The sequence below is a fragment of the Mustela nigripes genome, chromosome 13, assembly GCF_022355385.1.
Source record: "Mustela nigripes isolate SB6536 chromosome 13, MUSNIG.SB6536, whole genome shotgun sequence".
NCBI lineage: Eukaryota > Metazoa > Chordata > Mammalia > Carnivora > Mustelidae > Mustela > Mustela nigripes.
Window position 1 is genome coordinate 18,080,100 of NC_081569.1, and position 17,211 is coordinate 18,097,310.

General features: G+C 37.9%; 1 protein-coding gene across 1 annotated transcript in view; it reads right to left on the reverse strand.

Moving 5' to 3' along the window:
* Positions 1 to 17,211, reverse strand: part of CERS3 (ceramide synthase 3) — a 96,613-nt gene that overhangs the window by 58,585 nt on the left and 20,817 nt on the right. The window contains exons 3-4 of the mRNA XM_059418484.1: positions 13,314 to 13,487; positions 2,389 to 2,506 (exon numbers count right to left, since the gene is read on the reverse strand). Of these exons, the coding sequence (XP_059274467.1) occupies positions 2,389 to 2,506; positions 13,314 to 13,486 (291 nt within the window). The 5' untranslated portion in view covers position 13,487. The remainder of the gene's footprint in view (positions 1 to 2,388; positions 2,507 to 13,313; positions 13,488 to 17,211) is intronic.

The following is a 17,211-nucleotide window of genomic DNA, read 5'->3' on the forward strand; positions in this document are numbered from 1 at the left end:
GTTGGACACTGCATTCACTTTGCCCTTGTGTCCAAGGCCTTTGTTCTCACAACCCTGGAGGTCTGGATTCACTAACCCACACAGCTCATCACACTCCCTCATGGGAAGCAGTTCCATTTTATGATCCCATCATTTCTATAGATATCTGCTTAATAAATGCATCTAGAAATAGCACTCAAACATGATTTGAAGTAATTTATTTTCTCTTTCGGAGCGCAGATGTGTCTGGTTGAATGTCAGTCTTGACAATACTGGCTTCATTCGCTATACTCTTATTGGGATAGAAAACCTCTTGGAAACAAAAGTCTCTGGAAGTAATTTCTAATCAACACATAAAACAAACATTTATCGAACACCTACAATGCACAGAAAATCGTGCAAGATGTTATGTTGGTATTTCTTTAACTGTCAAATGGCTCTTTTCTCTTCACAGCAGGGAAACTTGATAGAGACCAAATTTCCTAATTTTAGGTTTCCTAGAAAGCTGACCTGAAGCTTTTGCTATAGAAACATGTCAAGTAACTGAGAGCATAGCACTGTTCTTCATGGTTTATATGCGGTATTACCCGGGTACAGTATTTTCAAACAGAAAGAGAGAAAAATAAGGCCCCGAATTTTTCATAAACTGGCTAACTAATTTCGCTTTTGAAAAATGTGAAATGATCTTGGGTATTTATTATCACCAGTGGTAAGAGCAGCGTTGAAATGAACATGAGCTGTCCTTTAGGGCACATGGAAATAAAGACCATGTGGAAATGGCTTGTCAGAATCTCCTCATTTTAGGAAAAGAACAAACAAGGAAGTCCAGTGCAAAAGCTGAGGGCAGAAGTCACAGACAGTGCTGGCAAGCTGTGAGCAATTCTGGACCCGATGCTTCACGTGACATGATCTGACCTCCACGTGAGCCCACCAGATCCATGATAGAAATGGTCATTGTAGACACAACAGAATTCAGCAAGTAAAGTTTGGCACCCTTAAAAATCTCTCTATCCTAAACCATGCTAGAGCATACTCTTGACTTTTATAATGACCAGTGGTCACTATCGGTATTCATCATAGAGGGTGTCTGCCATATTGGGAAGAGTTTTTATTTCATCTCTCATTTAAACGATGATGAAAATGAAACTAGGCCTGCCAGGGCATTATTTTTTTTTATAACTATTTGATTAAAACCTTTTTTTGTGGGATACCTGGGTGGCTTAGATGGTTAAGCATCTGCCTTCGGCCCAGGTCATGATCCCAGGGTCCTGGGATTGAGTCCCACATTGGGCTCCCTGCTCAGCAGGGAGCCTGCTTCTCCCTCTGCCTCTGCCTGCCACTTCCCCTGCTTGTGCTCTCTCTCTTTCTCACTGGCAAATAAAATTAAAAACAAAACAAAACAAAAGCTTTTGTGTGTGTTATGTAAAGATTCCCCATGCTACACCATTTCAAGAAGTGCCTCTGGTATTGCCGAGAGAACTCTGACTTTCCTGGGGAGTAGGCAGGAGCACGGCACATTCTAACCGTGTGGATAAAATAATGTGCGCGACTCATGACAGCCACCCAGTGAACACTTTCCTAATGTGCGTGATGTATATCGATGGAACCATAATCATAAGAAGTGTCAGGTACTGGCTACTCTGCCTTAACAGTCAGTGGTCTCCTGTGGAAGGATCCTTTGTATGTATCCCACCCCCCAAAATTTAATTTTCTTTTTTTTTTTTTTAAGATTTTATTTATTTATTTGACAGAGATCACAAGTAGGCAGAGAGGCAGGCAGAGAGAGAGAGGAGGAAGCAGGCTCCCTGCTGAGCAGAGAGCCCGATGCAGGACTCGATCCCAGGACCCTGAGATCATGACCTGAGCCGACGGCAGCGGCTTAACCCACTGAGCCACCCAGGTGCCCCCAAAATTTAATTTTCATCTTTATACCAAAATTATGGCATTGATTACTAGTGTTGAACACTGTAGCGGAATATAATTATTCAACTATGGGGCTGCCTGGGTGGCTCAGTGGGTTAGGCCTCTGCCTTCAGCTCATGTCGTGATCTCAGGGTCCTGGGATTGAGTCCTGCATCGGGCTCTCTGCTGGGCAGGGGGCCTGCTTCCTCCTCTCTCTCTCTGTGATCTCTCTCTGTCAAATAAATAAAATCTTTAAAAAATAATAATAATAATTCAACTATGAATATTGGTTATTTTGTAATATTTCTGTGTCATTTTATACTATGCTTGGAACAGTGTATAACTTGTCAATAGAGGGGAAATAAATCCAAATGAGTCAAATCATTTGATGGTCAACAGGAACAGGTATCTTACACAGATGATGTAAGCCACAGGTAACTGAGACATTAAGAAAGGAGTTTTTTGTTGTTGTTTTTTTTAATCTAAAAACAAAGAACTTGTACTTACTTGAGATGGTTGCCTTGTGGAATGTTTGAAAAAGTTCTCTAAGACAGTATTTGGTGTAATCTTCTTTCGAACTTCCTCTTTAATGCCAAATGATTTTGCTAGAGGCGTAGCAATAAACCTACAAAATATGAAAGAAAGTCCAAAATCTGAGAATGAACCCACAAGAACACCAGAAAACTCAAGCCATAACTTTTGATTCCAGATGAAGGATCAGCCATTGGGTCATGTTGTCCTTGGGCGACCTACAGCCAACCTCTGCCTTGCAAAGAAGTTCAAGAAGAGAAAATGTTGAGACCATTTACACAAGCAATAACTTAAAAAAAAATACTTGCCTGTTAAAAATCCACTTATGTAAATGCAAATATATTTATATATGAGATCCTGAAATTGGGGTAAGCCATTTCACCTAAGAGTTTCATTTTAAGGCTCCAAGAGATTAAAATGAGTAATAATCTGGGTATTGAAAGTTTTACTTGGTGATACTGTCTTAGAGAATTACTATGTTCCTATTTGAAGTTCTAACTTATGAAAAAGTGGTCTGACTCCTGGGTAAAGATCAAGGAGTGGGATTGGTGGGATATGACAAGTATACATTTAACTTGATAAGAAACTGGCAAACTGTTTTCGGGGGCAGGTGGCACCACTTTGCATTCCTGCCAGTAATGGGCCAGAGTTCCAGTTACTCCGTATCCCTGCCAACACTTGGTATTACAAGTTCTTTTAATCTCAGCAATTTTACCGGGTGTGTTCTGGTTTTCACTGATTTTCTACTCTAATCTTTATAATCTCCTAACTTTTGCTTGCTAGATGTTTAGTTTGCTCTTTTTTCCCCCTAGTTTCTGAAGGTAGAAGTTTATTGATTTGAGATCTTTCTTCTTTTTTAATATAGGTATTTTCAGGTATAAATTTCCTTCTAAGCACCATGTTACATCTCCTAAGTTTTGACATTGTGTTTTCTTTGTCATTCATCTCAAAGTATTTTCTAGTTTACTGTGATTCCTCCTTTGACCCATTGGCTATTTAGAAGTATGCTGTTCAATTGCCACATATTTGCTCATTTCCCAATTTCTGTGTGTTACTGAGTTTTAATTTCATATCATTGTGACTGGAAAACACACCTGGTAAGATTTGCATTTCTTTAAGCTTATTGAGACTTGTCTCATGGTCTAAAGAATGTTCCTTGTGCCTATGAGAAGAATGTGTCTTCTCTTGTCATTGGGTGCCATGGTCTACAGATGATGTTAGGTCTACTTGGTTTATAGAGCTGATTGAGTCTTCTATGTCTGTATTAATCTATCCCCCCCAATTATCCATTATTAAAAGTGAGATATTCACATCCACAACTATTTTTTGAGTTGTGTATTTCTCCCTTCAATTCTGTCAGGTTTTGCTTCATGAATTTTGGAGCTTTGATGTTAGGAACATATATGTTTATAATTATTATGTCATCTTGATAGATTTATCCTTTTATGTTATAAAATGTTCTCTTTTCCAGTAACAGTTTAAAAGTCTATGAAAACCTAAATTGCCTGATAGTAGTATACAGACAGTCCATCTCTCTTTTGGTTACTGTTTGCTTGGTATTATCTTTTCCCATAATTTTACTGTCAACCTATTTATGTCCTTGAACCTCAAGTGTGTTTCTTACAGAAAGCATACAGTTGGATCGTGTATTTTTTAAAAGATTTTATTTATTTATTTGAGAGAGAGAGAGCAGGGGGAAGAGCAGAGGGAGAAGGACAAGCAGTTTCTGTCCTAAGCATGGAGCCTGATGTAGGGCTCGATCTCACAACCTGAGATCTTGACCTGAACCAAAATCAAAAGTCAGACACTTAACCAACTGAGCCACCCAAGAACCCCAGATCATGTATTTGTATCCATCTCTCCTATTTATGCCTTTCAGTTGCAATATTTAATCTATTTACATTAATGCCAATTACATTTAATTACTGATAAAACAGGATTTTTATGTCTGCTATTTTGTTATTTGTTTTTTATGTATCTTATGTCTTTGTTATTTCTCTATTTGGTAAGTTTTCTTTTGTGTTAAATATTGTCTAGTGTAGCTTTTTAATTCTCTCTCTTCCTTAAAATATTTTTCTTCAACTTTTTAAAAACGATTTATTCATTTTAGAGAGACAGAGTGAGCACAAGCAGGGGGAAGGGCAGTGGGAGAGGGAGAAAGTGAGAGAATCTCAAGCAACTCCATGTTAAACATGGAGCCTGATGAAGGATTTGATCTCATGAGATCTTGACCTGAGTCAAAATCAAGAGTTGGATGTTCAGCTGACTGAGGTACCCAGGTGCCCCAAAATATTCTTTTAAAATAATTTTCATAGTGGTTAACCTAGGGATTATAATTAACATCTTCATGCATAACATCCTAGTTCAGATTAATACCAAAATAATTTCAGCAATATAAAAAAACTCCATTACCTCCTTGTTCTGTGCTATTAATGATAAAAATCATATATTTATAAATTGTGTTTTCATTAACACAGATTCATAATTACTTTTTGATGTAGTTGTGGTTTAAATCAGACAGAAGAGAAATGTGTTACAAACAAAAACCGTGTGTATACCTTCTTTTTATTTCTTATATAGGTGACTTTACTGGTGGTGCTTTTTATTTCTTCATATGGATTCAAGTTACTGTCTCATGTCCTCTAATTTCAGCCTGATTTAAAGTCTTTATCTAAGGATACCTGGGTGACACAGTCAGTTAAGTGTACGATTCTTTTTTTTTTTTTTTTTAAGATTTTATTATTTATTTTACAGAGAGAGATCACAAGCAGGCAGAGAGAGAGGAGGAAGCAGACTCCCCGCCGAGCAGAGAGCCCGATGCGGGGCTCGATCCCAGGACCATGGGACCATGACCTGAGCCGAAGGCAGAGGCTTTAACCCACTGAGCCACCCAGGCGCCCCAAGTGTACAATTCTTGATTTCAGCTTGGGTCATGATCTCAGGGTTGACACTGAGCTCTGTATTGGGCTCAATGCTGTGCATGGAATCTGCTTGGGATTCTCTTTCTCCCTCTCCTTTTTCCCCTCCCCTGTTCACACATACTCTCTCTCTCAAAAAAAAAAAAAATAGTTAAAAAATAATGAAGTCCTTATCTAATAAGGCCAACATCTTGGTTTTGTAAGGGACATTTTCCTTACAAAAAGGGGACTACTTTTTCCTTGAATGGACCACACTTCTCGTTTCTTTACGTGCCTTATAATTTTTGTTGAAAATTGGACATGTTAAATAATATAATGTGGCAAATCTGAAAATCAGATTATCCCTCTCAGAGTTTCTTGGTTTTGTGGTTTGTTATCATTGTCCATTTGTTTGTTTCATTCCTTGTTTGAAATGATCTATTCAGTCTGTATTCTTTGTCATGTTTGGGCACTGAAGTCTCTATTGGGTAGCTTAAGTGTCACCTAATGACTAGACAGAGATTTCCTTAAATGCCAGGAACCAATAAGTCTCCCAGTCTTTGCCAAAGAGCTCTGCCTACATTTTGGGGCAAACCTTCAACACTCAGCTAGGCAGTTGCCAACTTTGCCTTAGCCTTCACTTCCTCTTTGCACAGAGCCCCAAGATCATCCAGAATTGAGAGCTAAGGGCCTTCTCATATCTTTTCTGGGCATGTGGAGAGCCCTGGGAATACCCAAAGTTTTACAAATTCAAGTGTCCTTCTGATTTCCAAGAATATGTCAGAGCTTATCAAAGTCTGCTATGGACATCTTATTTTCCAGTTTTTCTTTTTAAGTGTTCTGGTTAGTCTATTATTTGACCCAATTGTTACTGACAACCTCAGGTAGTTCCAAAGTTAATCAATTGCCTCTATGTGTTTTAGACAGGCATCTTCAGGGAAAAGGCTTTTCTGACTCAGGTCAAATAAAGACTCAGGTCAAATAAAGTACTGGCTTCTCTGGAACCACAAGAGAGGTCAGATAATGACATTTCTCTGGTAATGATGCTCTGTTTTGCTCCCTTCAATGGCTGCCAGGATACCAGTTTCCACTGAAATTGAGGACTGTTGGGGTTAAAAAAAATATTTTATTTATTTATTTATTTGACAGACAGAGATCACAAGTAGACAGAGAGGCAGGCAGAGAGAGAGGAGGAAGCAGGCTCCCTGCTGAGCTGAGAGCCCTATGCTGGGCTTGATCCCAGGACCCTAGGATCATGACCTGAGCCGAAGGCAGAGGCTTTAACCCACTGAGCCACCCAGGCGCCCTGACTATTGGGTTTTTAAAGCTATCATAGAGGTGGACAGGGCAGGATAGGAATAGGGCAAGTTAAAATGTCACAGAGTTTATTGTTCTTTCCAAGACTCAGCTGTTTTTCTTAAATAACAATCCTTGGATTGCTGCTAACCTTTGGTTAATTGTGAATTTTGAAAAGTTGATTTTGACCATTTTTGCTAGTTTTCTGATTGCTTTTAAGGAAGAGAGAATATTTGGAGATCCTTACTCTGACATTTTTGTTAATTTCTGGGGTATAGTGGTTTTAATTTGCATTTTGCTAATGACTAATGATGTTGGACACCTTTTCATGTGTTTACTTGCCATTTATATATCTTTGGTGAATTATTTACTCAAGTATTTTGTCCATTAAAAAAATTAAGTTATTTCTTTGTTTATCATTAAGTTAAAGTTTTCTTTATATATACTGAATTTAAGTCCCTCATCAGATACATGTTTTGCAAATATTTTTCTCCCAGTCTGTGGCTTGTCTTTTCATTTTATTTATACTTTTTAAAACAACCTAAGGCATTTTTGCATATTGCATAATTCACCTTTTCCAAGTATACTATTCAGTGATTTTTTTTTAAGTAAAATTACCAAGTCATAGAATCATCACCACAAATCAGCTTTAGAAGATTTTCATCATCTCAATATAATCCCTCATGCATATTTATTGTCAATTCTCTTCCCTCTCACCCCTTTCCTCAGGCAATTGCTAATCTGTTTCATCTTTATAGCTTTGTCTTTTTAGGATATTTAATATAATGGAATCATACAATAATATGTGGTTTCTTGCGGCTGGCTCTTTCATTAGCTTAATGTTTTTGAGGTCCATTCATGTTTTGAGATATATTTGGAGTGAGCTCCTTTTTATTACTGAATGGTAATTCATTGTATGGGTATGCATACATTAACAATGTCTTTTGAAGAGCAAACACTTTTAGCAATTTACCAAGGGAAATAAAAGCATGTGCCTGTACAAGCTCTTATACTCAAATATTCATAGCAACTTTATTCATAATAGCTAAAAACTATAAACAATTCAAACTCCCAACAACTAAAGGATAAATAAATGGTGGTATGTCAATATGTTGACAGACTACCCAGCAATGACAAGGTATCACTGATACACACAACAACATGAAAACAATCTCCAATGTGTTACGTTAAGTGAGAGAAGCTGGGCACAAAAGACTGTGATCTACATGATTCCATTTGTAAGAATCGAAAAGGCAAATTAGGCTGACAGAAAGCATATCAGTGATTGTGAAGAGCTAGTAGGTAGGGAGAAGATGAACCAGACAGGGTATAAGAGAGTTTCTCAGCTGGTGGAAATCTTCTACATCATAATTGTGGTGATGGTTACTCCACTGCATACTTGTGCCTAAATGCACCAAATTTTGGATGAACTTTATCGTATGTAAAGCATACCTCAGTAAAGCTGATGTTTAAAAAGATTTAGTTATTTATTTTAGAGGGGGGGGGGAGCTAATGGAGGCAGGGGATGGGCCAAGGAAGAGGGAGAGAGAAATCTAAGTGTAGTCCATGCTGAGTGCAGAGCCCGACGCAGGGCTTGACCTCATGACTTTGAGATCATAAGATCTTAAGATCCTGAGATTCCAAGAGTTGGAAGCTTAACCTATTGCACCACCCAGGTACCCCTAAAGCTGATTTTAAAAAATAATGATATGACTCTATTCTTTCTCCAGTTGTAACAAAGGCTCTATCTCTTGCCAGGTCAGTCTATTTTAGTACTTACTCAGAGGTTTCTGTGTTTAATTAAATGCCACAAATTCCAGTTATGAATGATCATTTATCCCTTCAATTCATTTTTTTATAACCATGGGAGTTGAATAAAATTTTTTCTAAAATAATTTGATAAAATAAAGCCAATCCAACTTCCAGATGGACTAAGTTTTCCTGGAAATGGCCCATACATTTCAGAGACATATAAAAACAAACTATGCACCAGATGTACATAGAGCAATGTGGATAGATCATAAAACATAGGGCTGCATTTAATAAAAGAAGAAACAGAGTAAGGTCTTATCACCACACCATTATGTCAACTAACAATATGTATGCTTTATGTTTATACACATGTTTTACTGGGTCATACAAATAAAAAGCCATCAACGACATTAGAACCCAGCAGGCAGGAATGTAACTAGGAAAAGGGGATAAAAGGTAATTAATGAAAAAGTTAATTCGAATCACTCAAAAAGAGGTCTTATGCAGACCAGAGAGCATGCTATGATTTGAGGATTATGATTAATTAATTCCCCTTTGCATAAAATGTCCAAATCAAACAAAAATGAAGATGTCCTTAAAACTAACAAAATCTCAAAAAAAACATTTGACAAAGTTTTGGATAAATAATGGAATTGGTTCATTTATTCAACCTACTAGTTATGAAAATTTTTAGTGGGGAAACACTCATTGTTCTTACCAATTGAATAACACAAATACAGCATGCTTTAATATTGTAGTGTTCTCAGTCATAGTCACTCATTTGTCTCTCAAATGTCAGAAATGAAATACTTAGGAAGAATTTAAAAAGCAAAGAGGAATTGAGCCAAAAAAAGATTTATGCAGTAAGGGAATACAACCAACCTCAAAGCCAAAGAAAGTATAACATTCCCTTTTAGAGGATCATGTGGGAGATTCGTATATGGTTCAGTATACTGAATGGATAAATACATGTTGTCCATAGTATACTTGCTGAAATCAGGAACACATCTATATTCAAATCATTAATTTAAACAAAAAAGAGAACTGTGGTCTTATTTGTTAAGATGCTTAGGCCTCAAAGACAGAAATAACATTTTTTATGAAAAACAGGAAATATATAAATATAGTTTTCTATTTCAGGATTATCCTTCCTTTTCAAATAAATCTGGAAAAATCAACCATTTTATCTAATATAACTGTAAATAATTATGAACTGGTACATAATTTAAAAATCTCTTTTGAAAAAGGAAAAAAGAAAGGAGTATAATAAATACTTGATAAACTGAACTGAAAGAGAAGGGAAATGACAGGTCTTAACTCTAGAAGGACCTTGGAGATTAACTTGCCTGAACTTTCATTTTATGGATATGGAATATAAAAAAAAATGTCCAAGAGGAAGAAAAAAGAACGTGAACTTCTGCTCCCATGTAAATGGTTCACAGTTAGGTTAATTACCAAGGAATGAGTCTCTTAGGTTTGCTACTATTGCAGAATTGAGCCTTCAGATGGCCCCATTCCGACACCCAGACAGCCCCCTCTTCATCTAACACTTCATCAGTTCCTTGTGAGCCAAAAGCCTATTGCAATCCCAGACCTCCACCTCCCTATTTTTTTCCAATATTCTTTTATAGAATAAAAAGAAAGCAGCCCTAGGCAAATATTAAGCATGTGAAGTTTAAACACTTCTCCTAAACAGAAATAATAGCCCACTGCCATAAGATCGATTCCTAGGTCCTACAGATTCAAAGGCTCTTTGAACAGAGTTTAAAAGATTTTATTTATTTATTTGACAGAGATCACAAGTAGGCAGAGAGACAGGTTGAGAGGGGGAGGGAAGCAGGCTCCCCGATGAGCAGAGAGCACTATGTGGGACTTGATCCCAGGACCCTGAAATCATGACCTGAGCCAAAAGCAGAGGCTTAACCCACTGAGCCACCAGGTGCCCCTGAACAGAGTTTAATCAGGGGATTTTATGTGAAAGAACAAAATATTTGAAGCAATGTAAGTCTCAGGTAACATTAAAGTCTAATGTGCATATTTTGAAATTATGTCAATTTAGGACACTTAGTAACTCTCGTAAATTGTGACAGATCGGTCATCCCACCCTCCGTTCTTTGCAGAATGAGGACATGTTATTCCATCATGAGCTTATGCTGCTCAGTGAAAATGGTAGAAAAACTTAAGTGTACTCAGTGCACAACTAAATAAAAGGAAAAAGATCACCTTTTGATTGTACCACCTTCACCCCTGCCTTGAACCATTCTGGAACCATAATTTACTCTGAGATGTAAATGTGTTTATTACACAAACATCTAAATCTGAGTGGCTTAGATCTCATACAATCATACTTCAGACACATAGAAGAATGCATAGAAGAGTCCAGATAAGTAGTTAGAAAGTGTTATTCTAGGCTCCCCCCTACCCACCCTGGCCAACAACAACAACATACATACACATATACCTAAATATTTATATACGCCATAAAACTTATAAGGAAAAGTAATCCTAAATACAAAGCAAATGTCAGTCACTTTCAAATGATCTCCTTTCTTCTTCATCAATTCTCTCTCTGCTCTTGCTTTTCTAGGAAAGGACATCACTCCCTGATCTTAAATGGCTGCTGGCTAGTACTAAAGGATAAAATGAGTCACCCAAATTACAACTACTGGTCACTTCATAGAATGAGAAGGTATAATATAAACAGAGTCTAGGACAAAAGAAGAAAGCTCTCTTGTATAAATATAACACAGGATATGCTGAAACCCAGGGTCAATTTTACATGAATTTTTAAGGTAGTTCAGAAAATTACACATTTACTAGACTTCTTTAAGCTATGTTTTCTATATTCCCAAGAGACATTAGTTAACTCTCGTCTGCCATCAGGAGTATTTCACTGTGAAAGTCCAAGAAGTACGGTTTTAACAAGAGAATAAAAAACCACCACCCCTGAGCCTGATATCATGGCATGTTGGTTCAAGAACCATATATATCCCTTGAATAGATCACTTACCTCTTATTTTCTTGACTGAAATCATATCACTTGTGATTTTATATACATATATACTCAAATGCAAGGTGTGAATAATATTTTATTTATGACGTTTGTGGTTTAATCTAATGCACTTTAAAAAGATATAAATGTATGCTTCAAAAGGCATAATCTTCCTCCCCAGTTAAATTTTCCTTATTTCTATTGCATTCAAAGAGATATGAGGCTAGTGGACTGACACGTGGTTTTCTGTAGTGTCACAGAATGGAAAAAGCTAAGGCTGAGTTATTGGGAGTTAAAGCTACATAAGAAGACTAGAAAAATGACATAGAGTATCCTCAATCACTTGGGAAGAAGCAAGAATGGTCCTAGGAGTTACAAGAGAATTGGATTCCTTCCTGATGGTTGTTGGAGCAGCCTCGGCCAAGGCAGAACAAGTTGGTCCTCCACAGCTGTGCTGCTTTAGGAACCAAAAGAGTTTTCTAGTTCACTGTCCTGATCACAATGTAAAAAAATGGAGCTGTCCACTGAGAAGCAGGCAATCTGCAGTGCAAATAGGTAGAGGACCCGGAAGCCAAATTCAAGGATCACCACACACCATGCAAGAGAAGCAAGTATTTCAAGATAGTAGAAAGTGACTTGCTAATTTAGAAGGGCAGTGGCAAAATTCTACTTTATTTATGCATTCTTTGACAAATCTAAACATGGAACTAGAAAATAGAATTCGTGGTAAAAAAAAGTAGAGCATTTTCAAATGTTCCCAACTCGAGGTTTTTTTTTTTTTTTAAGATTTTATTTATTTATTTGATAGACAGAGATCACAAGTAGGCAAAGAGGCAGGCAGAAAGAGAGGGGAAGGGGGAAGCAGGCTCCCTGCCGAGCAGAGAGCCCGATGCGGGGCTCGATCCCAGGACCCTGGGATCATGACCTGAGCTGAAGGCAGAGGCTTTAACCCACTGAGCCACCCAGGTGCCCCTCCCAACTCGAGTTTAAGTGGTATCCAGGGGCTTCTTCTTTCTCTCAATAACAATAGCACATTGTTGGCTCAAGAGAAGTTGCTATTTGCACAAAAACCTTTTGGAGAGTCCATGAAACAGAGTTGGTCAAACGAACTCTTGAGATAAGGACCCTGCAAATGGTTATAAACATATGATCTGCATTACAGTTAGTCTTGGACAAAATGATCTTTATCAAATTTTGTCTTAAGTTTTTCCAACTCTGACATTCAAATATTCTTTTTGCTCCAAAAAGTTAATGTGCTAATAACAGTTTTTTGAAATAAGGACAACTATAGAGATTATAGATGAACATTTATCTTCTGTTATCATAACACGAGTATAGTTTTAATAAAAAAGGCTGAAGTAATATCTCTTTCAATTAAGTTAAGAAAAAGAAAAGAAGTTTACTTTTTCTGAGAAAGCAAATTGGTATTTTTCTCTTTGATTTCCTTATACTTTGGAATGAAAGGCTGCTATTAAAACTTTCAATAAACCTTTAAAATAAACTATGCTATAAAGCAAATATTGTTAGGTCTTTAATGAAACATTTTTTGCTATTTTATAGGCATTCTAAAATGATAATGTATCCCTTAGACACAGAATCTTCTAGCATTGCCTTTCTGGGAGTGTACTGTATATATTTTGTCAGATAGCATGGTATGTGGAAGATGAAGTGGGTTCCCACACCATCAATGACACTAACAAGCTCTGTGTTATTTAACCTCCCTTGATCTCAGTTTTCCCCACTGTGAAACTAACACACTTAAGAAGACTGTGTTCCTAATTTTTATGTGTTCAACTTCTAAATCATGTTAGGTGTACATACAATTTGTAGAACTTCCCCAGATGTAGCCCATTAGTGCCCTCCTTTGAACAACAGATTACTGAAAGTTCTTACCAAGAGTCCAGGATTCCAGAGTTGGGGCAAAGAAGAGGCATGGGAGGGAAGGACACGCAGGTCCTACTTACTTTTCAAAGAAATGTCTAATGATCAGCAAGCCAAAAGCATATGGGATTGTCATGTACAAATGAGAGGGTTTTACAAAGACGAGTCCATCGTGATCTTCAAGATCTGACCACTTGATTGTTGGAGGAAGCCAGAATCTTTCCAACCAAAACCATTCTTTAAACGTCTGAAACATTCTAGAGAGATGGAAAAAGAATCTGTTAGACGTGTGAAACAAATACTTAAAGTTCAAATAACATTGAGTATTATTTCTTGAAATACCCAAGCCTGCGAGATTTGAAAACAAGGCAAAAAGGAATCCTATTTGTCAGTGGGTTTTCAGACACTTTATTGCATTAAAGAAGAATTACTCTGCTCATATTCTCAGAACAATATTGGCTATGGCATGGCCAACTAAAGTTTAACATACCAAAGTTTAACATACCACTTTCGGCACAATGTATGTTAATATTATGAGTATGTATCTTCCTCTTCTATCATTCTTTGGTATGAAAAATCATTTAACAATAATCTCTATCACTTCACCATGCCCAAAGTCAACCTCATGAAAGCTTCAAGTATGTATAAGTCTACAGTAGTATCCTAAGAACTTCTCTAGGAAATAAAGAACAAGTATATTTAATTTCATATTATAGTAAGTCCAGATTCGTCCATGTCAACAAATACCTACTGGGATTCTATTATTTATCAATCACTGTGCTAGCACTTGAAAACACAAAGAAAATGGCATTCTTGCCCTAAGGACCTTACAGACTGTGGTCAAGGCCAGCCTGAATACCTAGATGATTTTGACATACCTTAGGTACAATAAATAGATATGGGGTACAGTGGGAGCAAAATGATGGACACTGAACCCAGCCGGGAAATGCCAGAGAAAGATCACTGGAGCAGTAGATCATTGATGTCCTGAAGAGTTAGTGAGATAAACCAGGCAAAGGCAGGAACACAGGGAGGAGAGAATAGAAGTGCTAAGGAGGGAAAGTGCTATAATCAAGTAACCAGAAACACAGAAGAAAACAGGATTAGATGTTCTAGTCTCATTGTTGAAGCCTGAATGATTTTTAGTCTTGACATTTTGAACTTGAGGATGTTTTGATGTCATCTTTTAATAGTCAATCAGAGAAAGGAATCACAATGTCCTCAGATTCACAATAGGGAGGTTGAAGTATGGGTGTGGTGGGAGTGGGGTAAGGACCAAGAGAGCAGGAAGGCTCTATCAGGGATGAGGGTCAGAGGGTAGGGTCCTGACATTGCAGATTTCCACCTCCAGATGACAACGAATACCAGAGCTTGGACCCTGGTCCCCTTCAGAAAAATCTATACCACAAGCAACAGCTGATAAGATAACTCCTTGCTTTGCTTTGCCCCCATCCGCTATTAAAAATGGACTCAGCCCAAAGTAGCACTACCTCAGTCACACCCACACCTGCAAGGCTTGTGTGCAGAAAGAGAAGGGCTGCCTTCTTTTTCATGTGTTGTTCATTTCATTATAATTTCTACTCTGGGGGAGTCCCATTAAGACAGTTGCAAATTTGTGCAAATATGGTGGAATGAAGATAATCAAGAAAGACTTGTTGAATACTTCCTATCAGGCTTTGGGGCCACAGAAAGGAAAGGGGGTGATCCTGGACTCAGGGAACTTACGAGTGAGCCAGGACTTATGTGGATCTGAACTCAAGAGGAGGCAAGGAGAGCAAGTGAAAGAGTTGTCAGGAAGGGAGAATCACACACGTTGGTAAGGGAACTAGGGACTCAAGTTCAGTTGCCTGGGCCACCTGATGTAACGGACTGAAAGAAGAGATGAAGAGAGGAAATCTGTTTTGAGTGCACAGCCAGATAGAGGCCAAAGCCTATTCAACTTCCTACAGATTTCAGAAACCAACTCTGGCCATGGGAGGCTCCCTGTCATCGGCAAGTCTTGGCCTTGACCCTCACTACATCAGAACGAGCTACACCTGCAAGGGCAAAGATATTTTCTCCTTAAAGTTCCACCTCAGCATGTTCATTACTTGATTCGCTCCAAATTTGATAGTATAGGGCTCAGGGAACAAACAGCAAGGGTGATGAGTTAGTTTTTCTCTTGCTATTGGTATAATATTTGTTACAAAAAAAAAAAATAGTTTGCTCACTCCTAAAATGCCACTCCAGGCAGCACAGATCCTTTTGTCCAGAATGAAATATAACTAAATAAATAGCTAAATAATGTCCTTGTGTATCATACACAAGCAATGAGTCAAGATCTTGAAAGCCATAGTAATGCTAATATTCCACAGCCTAAAACATTTAAAGTGAAATAGAAAGAATACAGAAGTTGAGGGTGGGCCCCTGGAAAATGTAGTTTCAGACGGAGAAAAAAAATAAATCTCAGGGGCGCCTGGGTGGCTCAGTGGGTTAAGCTGCTGCCTTCGGTTCAGGTCATGATCTCAGGGTCCTGGGATCGAGTCCCGCATCGGGCTCTCTGCTCAGCAGGGGGCCTGCTTCCCTTCCTCTCTCTCTGTGATCTCTTCCCTTCCTCTCTCCTACTGTGATCTCTTTCTGTCAAATAAATAAATAAAATCTTTAAAAAAAATCTCATTATTTATTCTTTCTTTAGGTGCTGCCGCCAACCATCAATTATTGCTGTTAAGCAAAAACAGGTAAGACTCCCTTCTTCATAATACAAAAGTTAACTCTAAACAAAGCACAAACCTAAATAAAAGAGCTAAAACTATAACATTCTTAAAAGACTAGATAAGAGTAAATACTCAAGACCTTGGGTTTAGGTAAAGCCTCTTTACATATGACACCAGAAGTACAAATGACAAAATTAAGAAGAATCGATAAATAGGACTTCCTCAAAATGAAAACTTTTTGTGTGCCAAGAGACACCATCAAGACAGTAAAAAGACAACCCACAAGATGGGAGAAATACCTGAACGTCACACATTTGATAAGGGATTTGGGCTTAGAATAAAATAAGAACTCATGCAACTCAGTAAGTAAAGGACAAATAATCCAATTCAAAAATGGGCAAAGAATCTGAATTTGAATATTTCACCAAAGAAAATAGACAAATGGCCACTAAGCTCATGAAAAAAAAAAAAATGCCCAACCTCATTTGCATCAGGGAAGTGCAAATCACTTCCACGCTCAGACCCACTAGGATGGCTATCATCATGAAGACAGCAAGTGTTGGCAAGGATGTTGAGAACATGGCAGGTGGGAAAAGTGAAATGGTACAGCTGCTGTGAAAGACAGTCTGGGAGCTCCTTGAAAGGTTAAACGTGGAGTTACCATATAACCCAGCAATTCTATGTGTAGGCATTCAAGAGAGTATTCCAGGGCATTAAAATGATTCATGCTACAACACAGATTGTTCTTAAAAACATGCTATGTAAAAGAAGCCAGACACAAAAGGCCACACAGTGTGATTCCATTGATGTGAAGTGTCCAGAAGAGGTAAATCCACAGAAACAAAAAGAAGGTTACTAGTTCCTCGGGGTGTATGAAGGGAGTGTGGGGAGAAACACAAAGTGGCCAATGAGGGGTACAGGGTTTCTTCTAGGGGTGCTGAAAATGTTCAAAGATTAAAATGCGGTGTGGGTTGTATGACCATGAACATGCTGAAAAATATTGACTTGTACACTCTTTTGGATGGGTGAGTTGGATAGTCTGAATTATATCACGAAAAGGAAAAAAGAAAAACTGTTAAGAAGCCTCCTCAGTTTCAATCTTTTTACCCCAGAGCTCATCCTGAACTTCATGCTATAGCTCCCCATTATTTCATTTATGGAGCTTAAGTGTTACCTCCAAAATTCACCTGTGTCCATGAGCCCAGAAGAGTCATTAAGTGAAGGAAAGACTATAAACCTCGATTCAGATTTCAGCATGATTTAAAGTTCATGACTTCTTGGAGGAAGA